Here is a 21,630-nt window from a genome sequence, read left to right on the forward strand (position 1 = left end):
TATACTCACCAGGTGGTATTAATAGGCACATAGGAAACCAATGTATTTTGAATACATCGTGCATGCTTGCTCAGTCGCTCAGTCAAGTCCAACTCTTCTGCCATCCACTGGACTGTAGCCCACCAGGCTCCTCTGTCCACAGGATTTCCCAGGCAAGAATACTGGAGTGGGTTGCCATTTCCTTCTCCAGGGGATCTTCCCGACCCAGGGATCAAACCCAGGTCTCCTGAATCTCCTGCATTGGCAGGTGGATTCTTTACCACTGTGCCACCTGGGAAGCCTATTTTGAACATATCAAATGTAGTCAAATATAAACACATCAAATCATACTCCCAAGGAGTATGTTATGCTCATTATGCGCTCCTCCCATTTTGATATATTTTTTTTCTTTCAACCTCACAGAAGTTTGAAACAGAAGGCTCTCGTCTTTTGGATATGTACCTTGTCTTCTCATCTACTCATCTAGTTTAAGGCACATGTTTCCACAAGGTCTCTCTTGATACGAAAGCATGTTTTCTAAGGGAAGCATTTTTGAGGATGATAATAGGAAAGTTCTCAATCAAATGCCGCTAGCATGAAACAGAGTATTTCTCTCTACTGGAGATTTGAATCCTGATTCAGTGCAACTATATTGTAACACATGTAGGAAAGCCATTTTGAATTTGAAGCATTGAGGGGAATATGAAGACACAAAAATGCTAATAGCATTTTTAAATGAATTAGCTAAATTCCGTTATTGCCCCCATGGAAAGCAGTAAGCAGGATCTTGAAAAAATTGTACAGAACCTGCAGGCCAAAGGAACAGAAGTCCTAAATGCATATGTGTGAACCAAAGAGAATAAGACCCAGAGGGCATCACAGTGGAAATCTTAAGCCAGAGGACACTGGGAAAACCCAAGGTGCCTCGAGGTTGGGATTTCAGAAATGCGCAGGGATTTCTCAAGACATAGGCTGATCCTGAGACTCTAAAATATAAGAGTTTTGATTAACCCAATTTCTTCTATTACCTCCCACATCCCAATCTTCAGTAGACTGTTCTCTACCCAACGAAAGTTAGTAAAAAATTTACAGTTAAATACATTAAATCTCAGACTGTAATTAAACCATCAGCTCAATGGATGTGAATTTGAGCACACTCCAGGAGACACTGGGCTTCCCTGGTGGCCCAGACAGTAAAGAATCTGCCTGTAATGCAGGGGACCCCAGTTCAATCCCTGGGTCAGGAAGACCCCCTGGAGAAGGAAATGGCAACCCACTCTAGTATTCTTGCCTGTAGAACTTCAAGGACAGAGGAGCTTGGCATGCTGCAGTCCATGGAGTTGCAAAGAATTGGACATGACTTAGTGACTGAACAACAACAATTAAATCATCAATCTAACTTAGCCAGAAAACTTTCCCAAAGATCTAGTCACCCAGAAAAGATATTGCTGTTGAGATACCCAAGCAAAGACATTCAAATCCTGCATTTCACTACACATCATTTAAAACCCTTTCTGAAAAAATAAAATCTGTTACTTGAGGCACTTAACACTTCCCGGATAAATGATCTCTGGTTTTCATCCATTATTCGGTTTTATATTTATCAGCTTTCTGTAACTCCAGGACAAGTGACAGGTTTCATCTTGGATAATTGAACTATTTAGACTCATATTTGTCTAAATGACCAGAATGCATATCCATGTGTGACAGTTTGATTTTCACTTTTCCCAGAATATTATTTTTCTCTGATGGTTTACTCATATCAAATATCTTTTTATAGATCCTGGTTCCTGAGTTTCATCAATAAGAACTCAGAATCTGCCAGAATGCTTAAATCCATAACACTAACAGGCTTCTAAATTAACCTGCTTGCAAATGTCAATATCCTCTTTCAAAATTATATAATCATTTCTGATACATTCATCGTATTCTCAGTAATCTAGGTCTCTTTGCTAGAACATGTAAAGTCAATAAGAGGTACGTGATACAAGTGATTTAAATGAATTCAAATCAACACCTATTGTGGCAAGCTCAGAAAATTAAATTATGACGGCACCAGATTTCTAATTATATGACACCCTTCTCATTAAAGAAGATTCCATTTAACTATGTCAGTAAATAAAGTCTCAGGCTTTTCTTCATCTAAAATTCCTAACTAGCCCAACTCCCTCACCATCACACACCTCGACTTTGTAGCTCCCCTAGAGTTGAACATATGTATGATTTTTTGATGAATGCTGTGTCTCTCATTGAAGGCAGTTCTCTGAGGTCAGGCTCATTTCTACGTTGGACACCAATGAATTACTAGCATGTGCTAAGTCGCTTCAGTCCTGTCTGACTCTTTGTGATCCTAAGGACTGTAGCCCACCAGGCTCCTCTGTCCATGGGATTCTCCAGCAAGAATACTGGAGTGGGTTGCTATTTCCTCCTCTAGGGGAACTTCCTCACCCAGGAATCGAACCAGTGTCTCCTGCCTCGGCAGAAAGATTCTTTACCTCTAGTGCCACCTGGGAAGCACAGTGAAAGTCACTCAGCCACATCTGACTCTTTGTGACCCCGTGGACTATACAGTCCATGGAATTCTCCAGGCCAGAACACTGGAATGGGTAGCCATTCCCTTCTCCAGGGGATCCTCCCAAACCAGGGATCAAACCCAGGCCTCCTGCATTGCAGGCGTATTCTTTACCAGATGAGCCAGGGAAGCACAGGAGGACCATACACTATTTCCAGAATTAAAAAATTGAATTTATAATGTAAGAAAACACCTTGAAAACATTTTCTCTTTTAAAACAGAGGACAAAACACTTTCTACCCTCTGTGTTCCCCCGCCCCCACCTTACCTCGAAAAAAAATTGGAAATGAATTGCTCCTCATTAGACTATGTTCTTCTCCTAGTAATCAAATTATTTGCACAAACAACATAATGTATAGTTGAGTAAGAAGAAAAGGAGAAATTTTTATTTACTGTCAATATCCCAATATGTTAAAAAAACAAAACCCAACTCTTCAATATATTCTCCTACTCAACAAAAATGCTCTAATTTTTTTTTACAGGTCAAATTATGAAGTTAGACATGAGCAACACAGGGTGGTCTAACAGAAAAAGATTCAAGATAATCTCTAAACCCCACCCCAGATACCCTGCAATGTGGCCCAGGAGAGCTCATGGATAGGCTATTAATATAAAATAACCACATATTTTTTCAACTCTGGGGCTCTCTAGGCACACAGTGGATAAAACTAACCACAGGGGCTTCTCCAACTTGGGCACATGACAACTTGATGCACAGCTGTGTCCTCAAGTGACCTTAGGCAGCCCGGAGCCTATAAAAGGCTCATAAATATTCTATACATGCCTACGTCTAATTAGGACAGACTGAATTATGGGAAAGACATGAGCAATAGAGCCTGTTGCTTTGCAACTTGCAACAATCAATCAAAACTGTCATTCCCCACCCACCTATATGAATATGTAAAAGCCTTGTCTTAGAAACCATGTATCTTATTCCGTTGCCAGTCCCTCTTCTGGCTTGGCCCACTTCTTCCTTGAGGTGTTCTTTAGTTCTTTCTTCAATGAACTAGTTTTTGCCACTGTAAGATTTCAGATTCTTCTTTGCGTCCTTACTAGGAACAGAGGCCCACGAGGAAGGGTCCTCTTCGACCCTCCCTGTTGGGTAACAGTCAGAACATCCTTTGTATTACATTTATTTGCTGGCAATACTGCAGTCTTCAGCTGTCTCACCTGCTACTCCCTTTGCCACGCATAGTCCTTACCTCTACCTTTCCTCTTTACGTAACTTAGATGCTATTCATCCTTCACATCTCATCCTCAACACCTTTTCTATGAACTCACATAGATCACTATTCTGCACATCTAAGTATGTAACACACTGGGTTTAACTGTCTCGGTTGGTTGGGTTTGCTTCCCAAGGTGGCAACCACTCTACTGAACCCCAGTGCTTAATTCTAGTGCCAAGAATACCAGATATTATTGATAAATATTTGCTGAATAAATGATCGAATTAGACAATGAGTGCATGAGCATATAAACTATGACTTCATTGCCTGGCTTTGCTTTTCATTTCACTGTCATTTTGAGAATCCAGTTGGTACGCACACTTGGAGAAAATCTGCCTTAAACCCCAACAATGGCACAATTGCTGAACACAAAAAAAATCTTATGTTACAAAATGTTTATGTTTTATCCTGCATAAGCAAAATAAAGAGGACTACTTATATAATCACAAGTTAAATTTAACATGTTACCCATCTGGGCCTTTTTGTCTTAATAAGCAGCATTTTAAAAGTAAATAAATATAGACATTCTGAAAAAGAGAAAAATGAGTATATTTGGTTCCTTCAGCTTATGTCATACTGCATTCAGTTAGGATTAAGAAGAAAAAGAAATCATTTAAAGAGCATTGGTGGGAGGGAGGCTCTAGAGAGAAGGGGTATGTATATTCTTATGGTTGATTCATGTTGTACGGTGGAAACTAACACAGCATTGTAAAGCAATTATCCTCCAATTAAAAATAAATTAAAAAATAAAGAGCATATTCTCACATGGTGTGGACAGATTTTAATCCTAGGGAAGCATCAGAGACAATGTGTCAAAGGCATGGGGAGGTGGACATATCCAGTACCACTGTGGGTAATTCACTAAAGTCAGAAAGGGACCCTGTGAAATGAAGGACTAGGTGGTAACTTTTAGGTTCTTTCCAGTTCCAGACTCTCATGGTCTTTGTCCATATAATCACTGAAGATTTGCCTAAGTGTCAATGCATGAAAAGATACAATTCAAAGCATTTAGTGACTGAAGAATGGGAAAGGATTCTACTCCTTTGGAAGGTATACAGACTAATTTGGGAGCCAGATTATTCACATTAAAAGATGCAATCCCCCCAGCAAACATGTATTGGAGACCAATTTGGCACCAGAAACTGTGGTCAGTGCAGTACTGTAAGACAGTGCCCTTGATTTCAGAAAGTTTACAGCTGAGGAGAGGAAGAACACACGCATACTATAGAAGTATTCTGAAGTCTTCTATGGGATATCACAGAATTATCCAGTGTTACTAATGTGTAAAAACCTGATTGTCATTCCAATATAGGATCTACAAAATGAAATTTGAATGACAAGGGAGAAACTGTGTATTCCTTACGTGCCTACTACATATATATAATGTACAATGTTTAGTACTTCACACATACGGATGAATTAATCCTTTAGATGAGCTATTACTTAAACTCTATTTTGCAGACAATCAAACAGACTCAGAAAGCCTACGTAGGGACTTCCCTTGTGGCTCAGAGGTAAAGAATCTGCCTGCCAATGGAAGAGACATTCGTTTGATCCTTGGGTCGAGAAGATCCCACAGGCCACGGAACAACTAAACACGAACCCCACAACTACTGAGCCTGTGCTTTAGAGCCGGGAGCTGCAGCTACTGAGCCACACGCTGCAAGTACTGAAGCCCATGTGCCCTGAGCCCACGCTCTGCAACGAGAGAAGCCACTGCCTTGAGAAGCCTGGTCACTGCAACTAGAGAAAAGCCCTCACAGCAATGAGACCCAGGACAGCCAAATATAGATAAATAAAAAGTGTTTTTTTAAAAAAAGAAGAAGAAAACCTATGTAGTGGTTAGGAAGCCAGATGGCAAGAAAGTGCCAAGATAAGAATTTGGACTCAGGTCTCTGGGACCCCAAAAGTGGAAATAAAGCTAAAGATGCCTATTTTCAGAGGGGTATATAGAAAAGGTGGAACTTGTCATACATACTGTATGACATATGTCATGAGAGAAGACTGGAAGTTTTTAACTGTATTTTTGACATAATTGTACATTCTTAAGCAGTTGTAAGAAATGATCAAAATAAATCCCAAGTGCCCTATATCCTGTTTGGCCCAGTGGTAACATCTTATAACTCTATAGTTGTGAGAATATAACAACCAGATGTCAACAATAATATAGTAAAAATAGGGTCCATTTTCATCACAAGGATGTATCATGTTGCCTCTTTATAGCCACACACACTCCCCTCCCATCCCTCCTTCATCCCCTGAAACCACTAATCTGCTCTCTGTTTGGAAAATTTTGTAATTTCAGTACTGTAATACAAATGGAATTATGGGCTTATGTTATCTTCTAAGATTTTTCACTCAAAATGCTTCTCCAAAGATGCATCCAGATTGCTGTATAGATAAAGAATTCATTCCATTTAACAGCTGAGGGGTATCCCAAGGTATGGTTATAAAGGCTTATTGTTTCCTCATTGAAGGTATTATTTTTGTATCCAAGTTTTGGCATTTACAAACAAAACTACTTTAAAGATCCATGCGTAAGTTTGTGTGGATATATGTTTGCCAGTGTACATTCTCATTTCTCTGAGAGACATACTCAGGAGTGCGACTTCTTGGTCATACGAGAGTTGTCATTTGGGAACCCACCAGACTGTTCTCCAATGTGATTGCATCATTTACATTTCCTGCAGAAAGCTGCGCAGCCAGTAGCTCTGCATTCTCACCAGCATTGCCGTTGCTACTAATTTCTATTTTAGCCATTCTGATAAGTATGTAGTTACAAGCCCACTGTGGTTTTCATTTGCATTCCCTTGATGGCTCATGTATTGACATCTTTTCATGTGCCTACTTACTGGAGACAATTCATCTTAGTTTTCTTTCATCTGAGAATGTCCTAAAGGACACGTTGACTGGATATAGTACTTTGAGTTGACAATTCTTTTAGAATTTGGACAAGTATGTGCTACTTGTTTTTCTGGCCTCCATGGTTTCTGATGCAATTTCCACTGTCATTTGGATTATTTCTTGCCTATAGCTGAGGTGTAATTTCCTTCTTGTTGTCAAGATTATTTTTTCTTAATTCTCCACACATTGACTAATGTGTCTTGATGTGAACTTGAGGTTATGCTGATTGGGGTTTGCTAATAAGCCTCTTGACTACAGATTTGACCCTTTTCCTAAATTTGGGAAATTTTCACTCTATTTCTTTGAGTAACATTCAGCCTACATAATTTCTCCTCTCACACTGGCCTCCAGTGGCTTAAGTGTTTGATATTTGTTAGCATCCCACAGGCCCCCTACCACAATCCTTGTTAGCAAAGGCTTTTTCTCTTCCAGACTGTTTCAGATTGGATCCTTTCCCCTCTCCCTTCCATTCATAATTTTTTTTTAAATTGTGGTTACTATGCTTTTCCCTTCTAACCTTTCCATTTGTTTCTTCTTTGTATTTTCTAATTCTCTGGTGGGATCAGTGGTAAAGAACTCACCATCAATACAAGAGACGTGAGACTTGGATTCGATCCCTGGTTTGGGAAGATCCCCTGAAGCAGGGCATGGCAATTCACTCCAGTATTCTTGCCTGAAGAATCCCATGGATGGAGAAGCCTGGTGGGCTACAGTCCATTGGGTCGCAAAGAATCAGACATGACTGAGCGGCTAAGCACAATTGGCTAAGCACGGCTACTTCTTCTATTTGTTTCAAGCATGGTTACTATTGCTGATTAAAGCATTTTTATGATGGCCACTTTAAAACCCTTGCCAAGGAATGCAAACATCTCTGTCTTTGTAGTATCAGCATTTGTTACTTGTCTTTTTCATTCACTCTGAGATATTTTGGTTCTTGATATGATGAGTAATATTCGGTTGTGTTCTGAACATGTTCGGTATTATCTTATGAGACTCTATTTTATCTAAACATAGGTGGGTTCCTCTGACACACCATTCTGGAAGGCAAAGAGGCAGCACTAACTCATTACTTCCAGATGAAGGGACAAGTCCAGGTTCCCCACAAACCTCCACTGATTCCTGGGTGAGGTCGCCCCTTGGCTCCTGCTGGAGGGGGATGGGAGATCCCGCTTCCACCAGACCTTGTTAGCTGGGAGAGGGTAGAAGTGAAATACAGGCCCCACACATGGTTTTCACTGACACCGGGGAAAAGGTCTGGGGGTCTCATCATAGCCCAGTGGGGATGAGACCCTGGCTCCAACTCAGTCTTCGATGCCACCACTTCAGAAGACAGGACTTAGCAACTCCCTGCTGCCTTGCAAGAGTGGAAGTGTAGGCTCCCAGTCAGCTTTATTAACGGGGGTTCAGGTAGCGCACCACTGTTTTCTGTAGTTATTTGGTGGGTTAGAACATTTCTCATCTGGAAGTTTCCTGTCTTGCTATTCCCTAGCTGGCTATTCCCAAGCTAGCCATTCCCTAGTCCTTTGATTACAGCAAATGGATTTCAGATGCGTTTTGTCGTCATCTGGTTCTATCGTATTCCCATGTTTCTGGCCTCTTCAGTTCCAATTCTGGGATCTATGCAGGGGAAACAAAATCAGGCAACTCACCTCACCTCATTTCTTAGGTTCCAAGGTAGCTGGCTGAAGGCCACTTCTCTTCAACTTGGAGAGTCCTTTATGTTTGCTTTACATATAGTGTTCAGAGTTTCTATGTGACTTACTAAGTAGGGAAAACTATGGGAAGATCCCCTGGAGTGGGAAATGCCGACCCGCTCCAGTATCCTTGCTGGGAAATTCCATGGACAGAGGAGCCTGAGGTTACAGTTCATGGGGTCACAAAGAGTTGGACACGACTGAGCAACTAAACTACAACAACTGAGGGAAAAGCATATCTGCTTAATCTTTCTGATTTCAAATGAAACAGGAATAAGATATAAATGTGTGAATAGGTGAGAAGAAAAAACAACAAACCACAGAAAAGAAATACGAAATGAAAACTCCTGAAAATTTGAAACAGAATTGTAAGTGATACATTTTTTTTTTTAGTAATATGAGATAAACTATTTTCTCTTGGAAAATAATTATCCCAGTGATACATTTTTTTTTTTAGTAATATGAGATAAACTATTTTCTCTTGGAAAATAATTATCCCAAAAATTTGGCCTAAAAATGTAACATGAGTGTTTCCTGATTATGAGTTTGCTTTCAAGCAGGATCTAGGTTGTAGAAAGAAGTAATGATTTCTTCACTTGGAATGCCAGTCCATGTCCATTCTAAATAAACTCTCCTTTCTAGTTCAAGGGGTCTTGATCTTAAATGTGGAGAAAAGATGAAATGCAGCAGTTATGCATATGCATGTATGCATGGTGGTGTTAGTCTCTCAGTCCTGTCCGACTCTTTGTGACCCCATGGGCTATAGCCCGCGAGGCTCCTCTGTCCATGGAACTCTCCAGGCAAGAATACTGGAGGGGATAGCCACTCCTTTCTCCAGGGGACCTTCCTGACCCAGGGATTGAACCCACATCTCCTGCACCGCAAGCAGATTCCTCACTGTATGAGGCACGAGGGAAGCCCCATTAGCACATGTACACGTGCACATGTTAACATACATTTATCAGACACTCCTTGCCTAGAGAATGCACCTCATCACACACTGACCAGAAGAGTCAACTATTTAAATACTGCGGAGCCTTGTTATAAATCAGGGCTGCATTTTTAATTTCTTTGACCAATCCGATTTCCAAGAGCATCATCAAACTACTTCTGAAAGAGGCTGGGCAGATTGAGAGACAAGAAAAACACACTCAAAGAGTCAGACACGACTGAATGACTGGACAACAGCAATCTCTGACTCAATGCGCCTGAGTTTGTGCAAATTCAGGGAGATAGTGATGGACAGAGGAGCCTGATGTGCTGCAGTTCATGGGGTCGCAGAGTCCGACATGACTTAGTGACTGAACAACAGGTGAAAACAACATTGTTTTCAAATTGGTGAGTGTTAGCAACAAACAGTTTCAAAAAAGGTGTCCACGATATGTAAGAATCATCAATGGTTAGAAAATCATGATGTTTGATATGAAAATACTATTTTTTAATTCTGACAATTAAAATCAATCACATTTCCAGAGTCATTGCTTTAGTAAATCCACAGGAAGAGGAGAGACCAAGGTAGCCATGTCAGATACTGGCTGCTGCTAACACATGGCTTCAGGATTTAACTCAGAGCTTTAGCCTTTGCTAACTAAGCCCCTAACCTGCTGAACAATCTGACCTGAGTGTGAACTCCTGAGAAATTGGAACTAAAGGAGAACAGGAGTAAAAGATGTCTCAGTAACATTTGAAGGTGTCTTTGGGACCATGAGCAAGGTTAAGTTTTCTAAGATGCTTTCCATTAAAAGTAGCTAAGAATACACAGGACCTAAAAGTGTTAAAATATGAAATAAGGTTTTATATTTCAACAACCCAGCAGTATATATTGATGTATGCAGTAAGTTCTCAACAAATGGTAGCTATTAAAATAAACATTATACTAATAAAAATGAGCAAACAACTAGAAGTGTATATTTAGCTCAATAAAATACAAATTAAAATGATCTTTTTGGCCTATCAACTAGAGAAGTATTAAAAAACAATAATATATATTGTTGGCTATACAGTGAGCATGCTTATACATTGCAGGTAAGTATGAATATAAATTGATACAATTTTCTAATGGACAATTTGGCAGTGTGTATAAAATACTGAAAAAAATAAACATCCTTTTGAAAAAGCCTACTATTTCTAGGAATTTAACCTAAGCCATTTTTTAAATGTCTAAAGATGTATCTGCCCACGCATGTTTCCTGCACTGTTGATTATGTGTGAAAGTGAAAGTGTTAGTCTGTCAGTCGTGTCTGACTCTGAGACCCCACAGACCATATCCTGCCAGGCTCCTCTGTCCATGGAATTCTCCAGGCCAGAATACTGGAGTGGGTAGCCATTCCCTTCTCCAGGGGATCTTCCTAACCCAGGAACTAAACTCAGGTCTCCCACATTGCAGGCAGATTTATATGTCTAATAATAAAAGTAAGCAGATTTTTAAAAAAATAATTATATTAAATTACAGTATAATCACCCAATGACTTTTATGCAAACATAAAAAGTCATGATATGATCTTAAGACCTAAACATAACCAGTGTAAAAAGTGAAACACTGCAATGGTTATGTCTTCTTTTAAAAAAAAAAAGATCATAGCTACTATCCTGGTTTAAAATTCAAATGAACACATACACCCACCTCCACACCACACACACAGGGGCTCACTGTTTCTCTAGGAATTTGTCCCAATATTTGTTTTCTTTTGAACAAAGTCTTCTTTCTTCGGTTTAATTCAACTGAATATAGCATTCAAGTGCACACAGCCAAAGACACAGCCAATTCACGTCTACATTAGCTTTCAGCATTAAGAGCTTCACTAAGAATTTCAAAATAGCAAAATTATGTCTCATAGTGCTTGAATGTCTTGTGGGAAAGTATCTTTAGGTGGGCAAACTGTATGTGAATTTAAGATACATAACTGAGCTCTATAGAGGTGAAATGGTTTCCTCTGAGTCTCAGAACTTTATATTACACCAAACTAAAAAAGTTGCGCATCAGAGATCCTGTATTGCGATGGTTCCCAAAATATCCTGAAAATGAGGATCTAAGACAAAACGGCCAGCTTTGAGGAGAGTAGTAATACCCATATGTGACTTCCGTGCATTTGTCTCTAACTCCTAAATAAGCCTGTATTGTACCTGCTGTTCAGTAACTCATCAAAGATGCTTCTCAGATCTCAGGGCCAAGGAGAAGTGGTATCTACCCTGATGGTTTGCTTCTTCTTAGAAAACTAAAGTTAAAAGAGCCATCATTTTTTTTTCCCCCCTTTGACGTAATTGTTAGGAAGAGATGTTTTCAACAGTTCAGTCTTTCTCATCAGGGTGTCTCCATATGCCCTGCCTCACCCAACACCCCTTATATGACTCAGAAGAGGTGACAAGCGAAAAGCTAATCTCAGGCGGAGCTAATTACTTCGGCTAATTCCCAACAGTAAAGCACTCTGCCTCTGACATTTTTTCCCCTGCAGTGTGTGATCTTTTGAAAAATCCTGTGTGGTAACCAGTATTTCCTCTTACTTCCTTTATTACAACCCGCAAACTGAGACTCAGAGGCTTAAGCAGTGGACCAGGATAAAGTAATCAGTAAGTGATGGAGCCACTTTTGCTCCAAAATCTATGCATTTTCCACTGTGCTCTGTTCATCTGATATAAAACATACCATGGTGTGAATTCAGTCTTGACAGAATTTTATAAGGGAGAAATCTTCTAATACAAATTACTTTCCTCCCAGTCTATTTTTCACTTGCTTAATTCCATTTCCTGAATTGTTCCTACACATTTGTATCTAAGACATCTTCCAGAATTACCTGTTACAAAATAAATAATTTATGATTTCCCACTTTTAATGCACTAACACAATGTTCTATAAAGTACAAACAATTTATTCTCCCCTCCTATCTCTAAGGATAATTCCTTCTTTATCAACAAGGCAAATAAAACAAACTGTATCATCTGAAAATTAATTTGTTGTTGGTGTGGGAGTGGAATATAGAGATTTCCACTATTTCACTTGGTATATCTAAGAAATGGATTAACTATAACCAAAATGACATTGTTCTGCCTACAGCTAGTTGCCAAAGGCCATGTGAAATTCAACCAGGAACTATGTGCAACAAATCTTGTATGTCATTGTCCCAGAGAATACCTTAACATATCAGAACCCAGGCAGCTAATAAAAATTGTAATACGTGTTTATTTATAGTAAAATGTAGCAGCCTATAGTGTGGTTTTTTCAGTCAAATAATGTCTTTGTAACATTCAGATAATCCAGACATAGTGTTGGGCCAATATAATTCCACAGCATTTTAAATCACATTTTAAGTCACCGGACTTCTCTGGTGGTCCAGTGGTTAAGACTGTGATTCCACTGCAGAGGGCATTGGTTTGATCCCTGGACAGTGGACTCAAGATCCCGCATGCCTTGCATTGTGGCCAAATAAATAAGTAAATCATATGCAAACTGATATATTATCTTTTATTTTCAGCAGCATTCTTTTTCATAAAATAACCAAAGACTTCCCAGTTTTACTTCTTAGGACAGCATATCATTTAATAACCTTCAGATATGTTTTAGTACACTACCCTTTATCCAAAATCTTACCTCTGCTCTTACCTCATAGGCCACTCTGTCATTGCTGTTTGGAGATTTTGATTCTTCCCTTACAAGTCCTGATACTTCTTCCATTTCATTTTTATGTTGACCATGAAGAATGTCAAACTGCAAAAAGAAAAAGTCATAATCACAAATTACAAAGGCTGGTTCCATGATAATTCATATTAGTTTTTTATTTTGCTTTCAGTTTCTTTTTTTGCGATGTGGAGTCTGATAGGTTTTGTTGTTGCTATTACAGTTTTTGGAGTTGAACTGCGTAGTTTTCACACTTGCAGCTGAAAAATCCTGTATTATTGGAAAAGCAAATCAGCAGATCTTCATTAATCTAAATCCACCAATTGAAAATTAGACAAATCTTTGTTACCTCCACAGATTCTTAATAATTGACCAACCGGATTCTAAACTAATCCAATTAATTCTGATCTTTCAGTCTTGAATATTAGTACCATAGTACTCTTTGTAATCCTGCTTATGTATATTTGCTATGAAATATAAATAGTGCATAGATCATAGCAGAGATAAATTTAGGCACTAGAAACAATACATCTATATGACACTCAAGTTTGTTAAGACATACGTAGAACGTCTATAGAAGATGCCAATTAACTGCCATAGAAAACTGCGGCAGGAAAAACAAACTCTGGCACATGCAGACAACGGAATATTGTCCAACACTAAAAAGAAATGAGCTGTCAGACAAATGAAAGAGACGTGGAGGAAATTTAATACATATTACTAAGTAAAAGAAGTCTATCTGAAAAGGCTACATACTGTATGATTCCAACTTTATGACATTATAGAAAAGGCAAAACTGTGGAGACAGTAAAAAGACCAGTGGTTTCCAGGGACTGGAGGAGGAAGGGATGAATTGGTGGAGCACAGAGGATTTTTAGGGCAGAGAAATTATTCTGTATGATACTCTAATGACGGATACATGTTGTTACAATAGTTAAGGTTACTCAGTTGTGTTCAACTCTTTGAAACCCCATGGACTGTAGCCTGCTAGACTCCTCTGCCCATGGGATTCTCCAGGAAAGAATACTAGAGAGGGTTGCCATTCCCTTCTCCAGGGGGTCTTCCTGACCCAGAGATTGAACCTGGATCTCCTGCGTTGCAAGCAAATTCTTTAACGTCTGATCCAAGAGAGAAGCCCACGTAGTTATACATGTATAACATGTTGCTATATATTTGTCTAAACCAATAGAATGTATAACACTGAGTGAACCTTAAAGTAATTTGGGTGACTGTATGTCAATAAATGAATAAATGGGGTGAAGGATTTTGATAATGGGGGAAGCCACATATGAATGTGGGGTGGGAATTATATGTAAGTAAGTGTAAGCAAAAGTCACTCAGTCATGACCGACTCTTTGCAACACTATGGACCATGGTCAGCACAGTCCATGGAATTCTCCAGGCCAGAATACTGGAGTGGGCAGCCTTTCCCTCTCCAGGGGATCTTCCCAACCCAGGTATCGAAACTAGGTCTCCCCACTGCAGGCAGATTCTTTACCAACTGAACTATCAGGCAACACCACCTTCCATTCCATCCTGCTGTGAACCTACAACTACTGGGGAAGAAAATAGTCTATAGAAAGAAACATAAGAATGAGAAAAATCCTAGAAATGCAAGCAATGATTTTTCCCTGCAGCTGTTCTTATAATTAGAAGTTTTCAGCAGAATCATAACATTTGATATACATTTAATATGTGGATATATGCACATGTGCTTTTTGTTTTATTAACATGTTTTCCCCCATACTATGTAGGTAAACATTTCCAGAATTAAAATTACATAATTGGCATACAATCAGACAATAAATCAGAACATAAAAGCTATCATTATATCACTTACATAAAATTTTAAAATAATGTTACTCATGTTATTGTTAATAGTAATAGTGCATGCTCAGTCGCTCAGTCATGTCCAACTCTTTGCGACCCCATGGACTGCAGCTCACCAGGCTCCTCCATGGAATTCTCCCGGCACGGATACTGGAGTGGGTTGCCATTTCCTACTTCAAATAGTAATATTAAACATATACTAATCTCAAGAAACCAGGCTTGATATATAGTTCCTTACTTAATGCTGACAGTAATCCTTTGTGTTAGGTCTGATTATTACCCCTTAAAGAAAAATAAACCGTATTTTTACTAGGCTTAAGTAACATTCCCAAATTCACAAATAACTGGAGGAAGAAAATTTGAGAACATTCCTGCCAAATTCATTACCTGAGTTATTAATCATAAACCAACGCTCCATCTATAATTATAAAACTAAGTGTCTTAATAATTTTCTGATAGGCAATAAGCTTATAGAAATAGATAGCGGAAGGAGCTTATCAGAAGACACCATCACCCCAACATACTAGAAATGGACCACAGTGAAAGGAGGAGCTGATTTGCCAACTACAGAGGCTCCACGTTCAGAGCTGGTAATGTGGAAAGCACAGCATGCAAGGCATGACCGAAACAGGACATCATGTAACAAAGTCCACTAAAAGGCTGTCTCCACATGTTTCACTCCACTTTCATGTCAGTTAAATAGACAGCGTGGCATTAATCTCTGGCCAAAATAAAATAAGAGTCACTTTTCTAATAAAAGAATAACAAATTGCAAGCAACAGGTTTGGGACTGTGTTCACCAGAGTAAAATTTAACTCATGCTGGTAACTGAGTGCCCCTCACTTCACTTCTGAAATCTTGGTCATTACTTCCCAGGGAACTAGATCAATAATGAGCCCTTCCATTGTCAACATAACTTTCAATAAACTCCTCAAAGGAGAAAAGAGGTAGGAAAATACATTTTCACACACAGCAGTAAAGGGGATCCACACAGTTACCTAAAATAATTCCATTTTCATTCATCATTGTGAGTGGAAAATCGAGGATATCTGGACATAGGTAGAACCTCAAGAGTATGAAAAAAATGTGACCAGGACTAAGGAATAAAATGTCTGATGGAAAAAACAAAACAGGAAAAATGATACAATTTAAGATATGAATGAGAATGTTTTATTAAAATTGTAATCACGATCTTGAGGAAAAAATGGAAACATAATTGTTTTTGTTGTTCAGTTCCTAAGTCGTGTCCAACTCTTTGCAACCCCATGGACTGACACACGCCAGGCTCCTCTGTCTTTCAATATCTCCTGGAGTTTGCTCAGAGTCATGTCCATTGAGTCAGTCATGCTATCTAACCATCTCATCCCCTGCCGCCCTCTTCTCCTCTTATCCTCAGTCTTTCCCAGCATCAGGAAAGAATGCCTTTCCAACGAGTCAGCTCTTCGCATCAGGTGGTCAAAGCATTGGAGCTTCAGCTTCAGCATCAGTCCTTCCGGCATCAGTCCTTCCAGGGTTGATTTCCTTTAGGACTGACTGGTTTGATCTCCTTGCAGTTCAAAGGACTCTCAAGAGATTTCTCCAGCACCACCACTAGAAAGCATCAATTTTTCAGTGCCCAGCCTTCTTTATGGTCTAATTCTTACACCCATACATGACTACCAGAAAAACCATAGCTTTGACTATACAGACTTTTGTTGACAAAGTAATGTCTCTGCTTTTTAATATGCTGTCTAGGTTTACATATTTAATATGCTGTCTAGGTTTAAATATTTATAAATACATATTACATTCCTAAATTAAGGACAAAGCAATTTCAAATTTCAAAGAACAATAAAGCAATGTTTTTAGAATATGTTTAGTCATCCTTCCTTCAGATAAAATTTACTAGAAAAGTTAGAAGACAGAGTTAAATACTGGAGGGTAGCCATTCCCTTGATGCACTCAGTCCTTTGGACAGCTCATGCACACTCATGGTATTGCACGTCAATCAGAACTCTAACAACCTCCAAATGTCTAGTTCCATCCTGAAGGTGTTCCCCTGAACTCCTGATCCACACACCCAACTTTCTACTTGTCACTTCCATAGGATTCCAAAGCTTTAACACTGAAAAGACTTCTCCTTCAAATGTTCCTCTGCTGTGCTTAGTCACTCAGTCATGTCCAACTCTTTGTGATCCCATGGACTGTAGCCCACCAGGCTCCTCTGTTCCATGGAGATTCTCCAGGCAAGAATATTCGAGTGGGTTGCCATGCCCTCCTCCAGGGGATCTTCCCACCCCAGAGATCGAAGCCGGGTATCCTGCTTTGCAAGTGGATTCTTTACCATCTGAGCCTCCAGGGAAGGGCAAGAATACTGGAGTGGGTAGCCTATCCCTTCTCCAGGGGATCTTCCCAACCCAGGAATTGAACCGGAGTCTCTTGCATTGCAGGTGGATTCTTTACCAGCTGAGCTACCAGGGAAGTCCTGTTCCTCTGCTATCTTTGCCATCTCAGCAAATATCACTTTCATCCTTCCCTTTGAGCAAGCCCAAAATATTTGACTTATGCTTAATATTTTTTCTTTGATGTGCCATATTCAGACTAAAAACAAATCAACTGAACTTAGCCTTCACATAATTTAATAAATCCATTCACTTTCTAACTTCACCACTACTGCCCTGGTCAACCACCATGACCTCGGTTATTTTAATAAACTGCCACACTCTCTGCTTCTCTTTGTGGATCTGCATTTCCTTTCTCAAAACAGCAGTCAAATAAAGCTTTTTATAAAGTGAGTCAAATTATGTAATTCCTGCATTCAAATCTTTCCTCAGGCTTCCCAATCCAATCAGAGTATAAATCAAAATCTTTATTAGCCTCTTGGTTCTATAACCATCAGTTCTGGTCTCCTAATCCAACCCTTGATTCTAAACCAGCCACTCTGACCTCCTGTTTCCTACAGACTTCAGACAAGCAAGAACAAAAAAGAAAATAAAAACAAAAAGTAAAATATTATAGAGCTAAAGCAATTAAAACAATATAACAGAAAAAATGATTAGCATATTAATGAAATAACTATACTCCCTCCTATTAAAACAGTGAGTTATTTTCTTTAACAGGTTCTTGCTGGGGGCAAATCACTGAATTCTTCCCAGCCTTGTTCCAAATAATGAAAACGAAAAGAGTGGAAAACAAAATGGAACTCTAGTTTCCTTCCTACTCTGAAAGATTCCAGAGTCACATATTTAAGTTCCCCCACCACATTGCTACATTATAAGTATCTTTGCTACAAAAGTAAAGAAAAAAATGAGTTATTTTGATCATTTAAAAATACTATGAACTCAAAACCACCTTAATTTTGCCACTTAGCTCTTCAATTTAAAGTTTAAATTAATGGTGTGTGGTTAGTCGTTCAGTCTTGTCCGACTCTCTGCAGCTCCATGGACTGTAGCCCACCAGGCTCGTTCATGGAATTTTCCAGGCCAGAATACTGGAGTGGGTTGCCATCTCATACTCCAGAGAACCTTCCAGACACAGGGACTGAACCCATGTCTCTTGTGTCTCCTCCAGTGGCAAGTGGATTCTTTAACACTGGCACCACCTGGGAAACCTTTAGATTAATGGAGCTGTAACTAAAAATCTCTGTTTAGCAACTGAAAAGTTAAAAGTCATGGACAGGCAGATGCTAAAGGTTATTAATTCAGCAGAATTATGAATGTCATCCACAAATGATATATCACATTAGTTAAATTGGATATGACAGACATAGGAGGTGTCTGATGAAGTGAATGAGTCAGCATCAGAAAACATTTTCCAAGTTTATGTCCTTTTATGTAAAATTCATTTAAGTGTAGTCTCTTGCTGCAATAGTTTTTTTTTTTTTTTGAAATTGCATCATAATTCCAAAATTCCTCTTTAAAGTTCCTCTTTTCGTACTGTAGTATTTGTGAACGGTTAAATCAGGCAACTTATCATATCTCTGACTTCAGAAATATCTGCCATAATTTGCTTCTGGAAAATTAGCAACATTACATGTAAATATTTACTCTAATACATTTAGATTAGCATAGAGTGGAAAATCTTTCTGGGGACGATGTCTAGAAAACAAAAATATTGTATAACATAAACTAAAATATTTTCTTATTTAATCAGATAATACAGGAGAAGGAAAATGCATGCAACATTCAGTTAATCACCAAACATCATGATTTCTTTCACTTGTATATTTCTCAACTTTCCACATCTCTGTACATCCCCCACAAAGCTTAGGGTATCTGATTATTTCTTTCTGGACTACCATTTTTTCATCATCCATGCCTCCCAATTTCTTCTTTACAAGAAACTTTGAGTCATTTTTTATTATAATCAGATTGACCTTGGTCAACACACTTCAGTAGCTCTTCCCATTGCCTTCATGTTGATACATACATTTATAATTTGGCTCTGGGGATAAGTGTTAATTATCATCCAGTTCAGAATATATGACCAAGTGTTTAACAGTTAGGCAGGTGAGGATACCAGATTCTCATGAACAGTGAGGAATGCAGGATGGAGACTGCCCCCCAATATAAGGCCACGCAGGCACCTCCCTGGTGCTCCAGGGCTTATGACCTCACCTTCCAATGTAGAGGGCGCGGGCTGCATCTCTGGATAGGCAGCTAAGATCCTACATGCTCAAAGCCAAAAAAAAAAACCCAAAACAAAAGTAGAAGGAATATTGTGACAAATTGAATGAAGACTGAAAAAAAAAAACTAGAAGAAGGCTCTACAAATGCCATGGACCCAGGGAGAGCTAGCAACAAGGTTCAGTTCAGTTCAGTCGCTCAGTCATATCCAACTCTTTGTGACCCCATGAATCGCAGCACGCCAGGCCTCCCTGTCAATCACTAACTCCCGGAGTTCACTCAAACCCATGTCCATTGAGTCAGTGGTGCCATCCAACCATCTCATCCTTTGTCGCCTCCTTCTCCTCCTGCCTCCAATCTTTCCCAGCATCAGGGTCTTTTCAAGTGAGTCAGCTCTTTGCATCAGGTGGCCAAAGTATTGGAGTTTCAGCTCCAACATCAGTCCTTCCAATGAACACGCAGGACTGATCGCCTTTAGGATGCACTGGTTGGATCTCCTTGCAGTTCAAGGGACTCTCAAGAGTCTTCTCCAACACCACAGTTCAAAAGCATCAATTTTTTGGTGCTCAGCTTTCTTCACCGTCCAACTCTCACATCCATACATGACCACTGTAAAAACCATAGCCTTGACTAGACGGACCTTTGCTGGCAAAGTAATGTCTCTGCTTTTTAATATGCTATCTAGGTTGGTCATAACTTTCCTTCCAAGGAGTAAGCATCTTTTAATTTCATGGCTGAAGTCACCATCTGCAGTGATTTTGGAGCCCCAAAAAACAAAGTCTGGCACTGTTTCCACTGTTTCCCCATCTATTTGACATGAAGTGATGGGACCAGATGCCATGACCTTAGTTTTCTGAATGCTGAGTTTTAAGCCAACTTTTTCACTCTCCTCTTTCACTTTCATCAAGAGGCTCTTTAGTTCTTCTTCACTTTCTGCCATAAGGGTGGTATCATCTGCACATCTGAGGTTATTGATATTTCTCCCAGCAATCTTGATTCCAGCTTGTGCTTCCTCCAGCCCAGAGTTTCTCATGATGTACTCTGCATATAATTTAAATAAGCAGGGTGACGATATACAGCCTTGACGTACTCCTTTCCCTATTTGGAACCAGTCTGTTGTTCCATGTCCAGTTCTAACTGGTGCTTCCTGACCTGCATACAGGCTCCTCAAGAGGCAGGTCAGGTGGTCTGGTATGCCCATCTCTTTCAGAATTTTCCACAGTTTATTGTGATACACACAGTCAAAAGCTTTGGCATAGTCAATATAGTAGAAATAGATGTTTTTCTGGAACTCTCTTGCTTTTTTGATGATCCAGCAGATGTCGGTAATTTGATCTCTGGTTCCTCTGCCTTTTCTAAAACCAGCTTGAACATCTGGAAGTTCACAATTCACGTATTGCTGAAGCCTGGCTTGGAGAATTTTAAGCATTATTTTACTAGTGTGTGAGATGAAAGTTCAGCTCATTCAAATAACTTGAATTAACCATAAGCATACAAAGAAGCCTCCAAAATTTCATCACTTATAGATTCAAAACTTAGTCAAATATTCTTTTAAGTAAACTTTACCTAATTCTCCCCCTCAGCCTGAAAGAATGGCAGTAAACAGACTAAAGAATGTGTAACTACCATTAACACAAATGTTATTGTATCTTTCTAGTAAAAAAAACCCACTGATTTTAGTGGTCTTTAAACACTTTTGCTCTCATGCTAAAGTATCCGTTACCTTTTTAAAGTGTGTCTTAAAATATTATATTTATTTAGATTCAAAAAATAAAATTTCTGGTGAATTTTAACTACTGACATTTTAAGTAAAATGGTTATATCATGCTTCACGCAATGACATCTAAAAACCACAGAAATGTGATATTCACTCTCATCTGTTAAAAAAATTATATTGTTAATTTTATTTCTTAAACTTTTATTTCTATTCTATCTCTTTCATGTCATCATATTGTAGCATGTTTATACTCGAAAAGGTTTTTACTCTATAAGATGCAATAGAAATATGTACATGAAATATGTATGCATATATTACGATTGTAAGGTTCCAAATGTTAAAAAGTGTATTTTGGATTGAATTATCTTAAAGATTATTTCAGGTACATGGTTTCGTAAAGATAAGATCCAATAGCACATATTGTGATACATAATTGTTAAATATAAATTAATCACTTACTGGCAATGTATCTTTTAATGAGATGGACACATT

General features: G+C 38.9%; 1 protein-coding gene across 1 annotated transcript in view; it reads right to left on the reverse strand.

The window, feature by feature from the left end:
• Positions 1-21,630, reverse strand: part of CCDC102B (coiled-coil domain containing 102B) — a 279,289-nt gene that overhangs the window by 186,236 nt on the left and 71,423 nt on the right. Inside the window, exon 6 of the mRNA XM_061130691.1 lies at positions 12,973-13,077. Within this exon, the coding sequence (XP_060986674.1) occupies positions 12,973-13,077 (105 nt within the window). The remainder of the gene's footprint in view (positions 1-12,972; positions 13,078-21,630) is intronic.

The sequence above is a fragment of the Dama dama genome, chromosome 27 (genome assembly GCF_033118175.1).
Source record: "Dama dama isolate Ldn47 chromosome 27, ASM3311817v1, whole genome shotgun sequence".
NCBI classification, from domain to species: domain Eukaryota; kingdom Metazoa; phylum Chordata; class Mammalia; order Artiodactyla; family Cervidae; genus Dama; species Dama dama.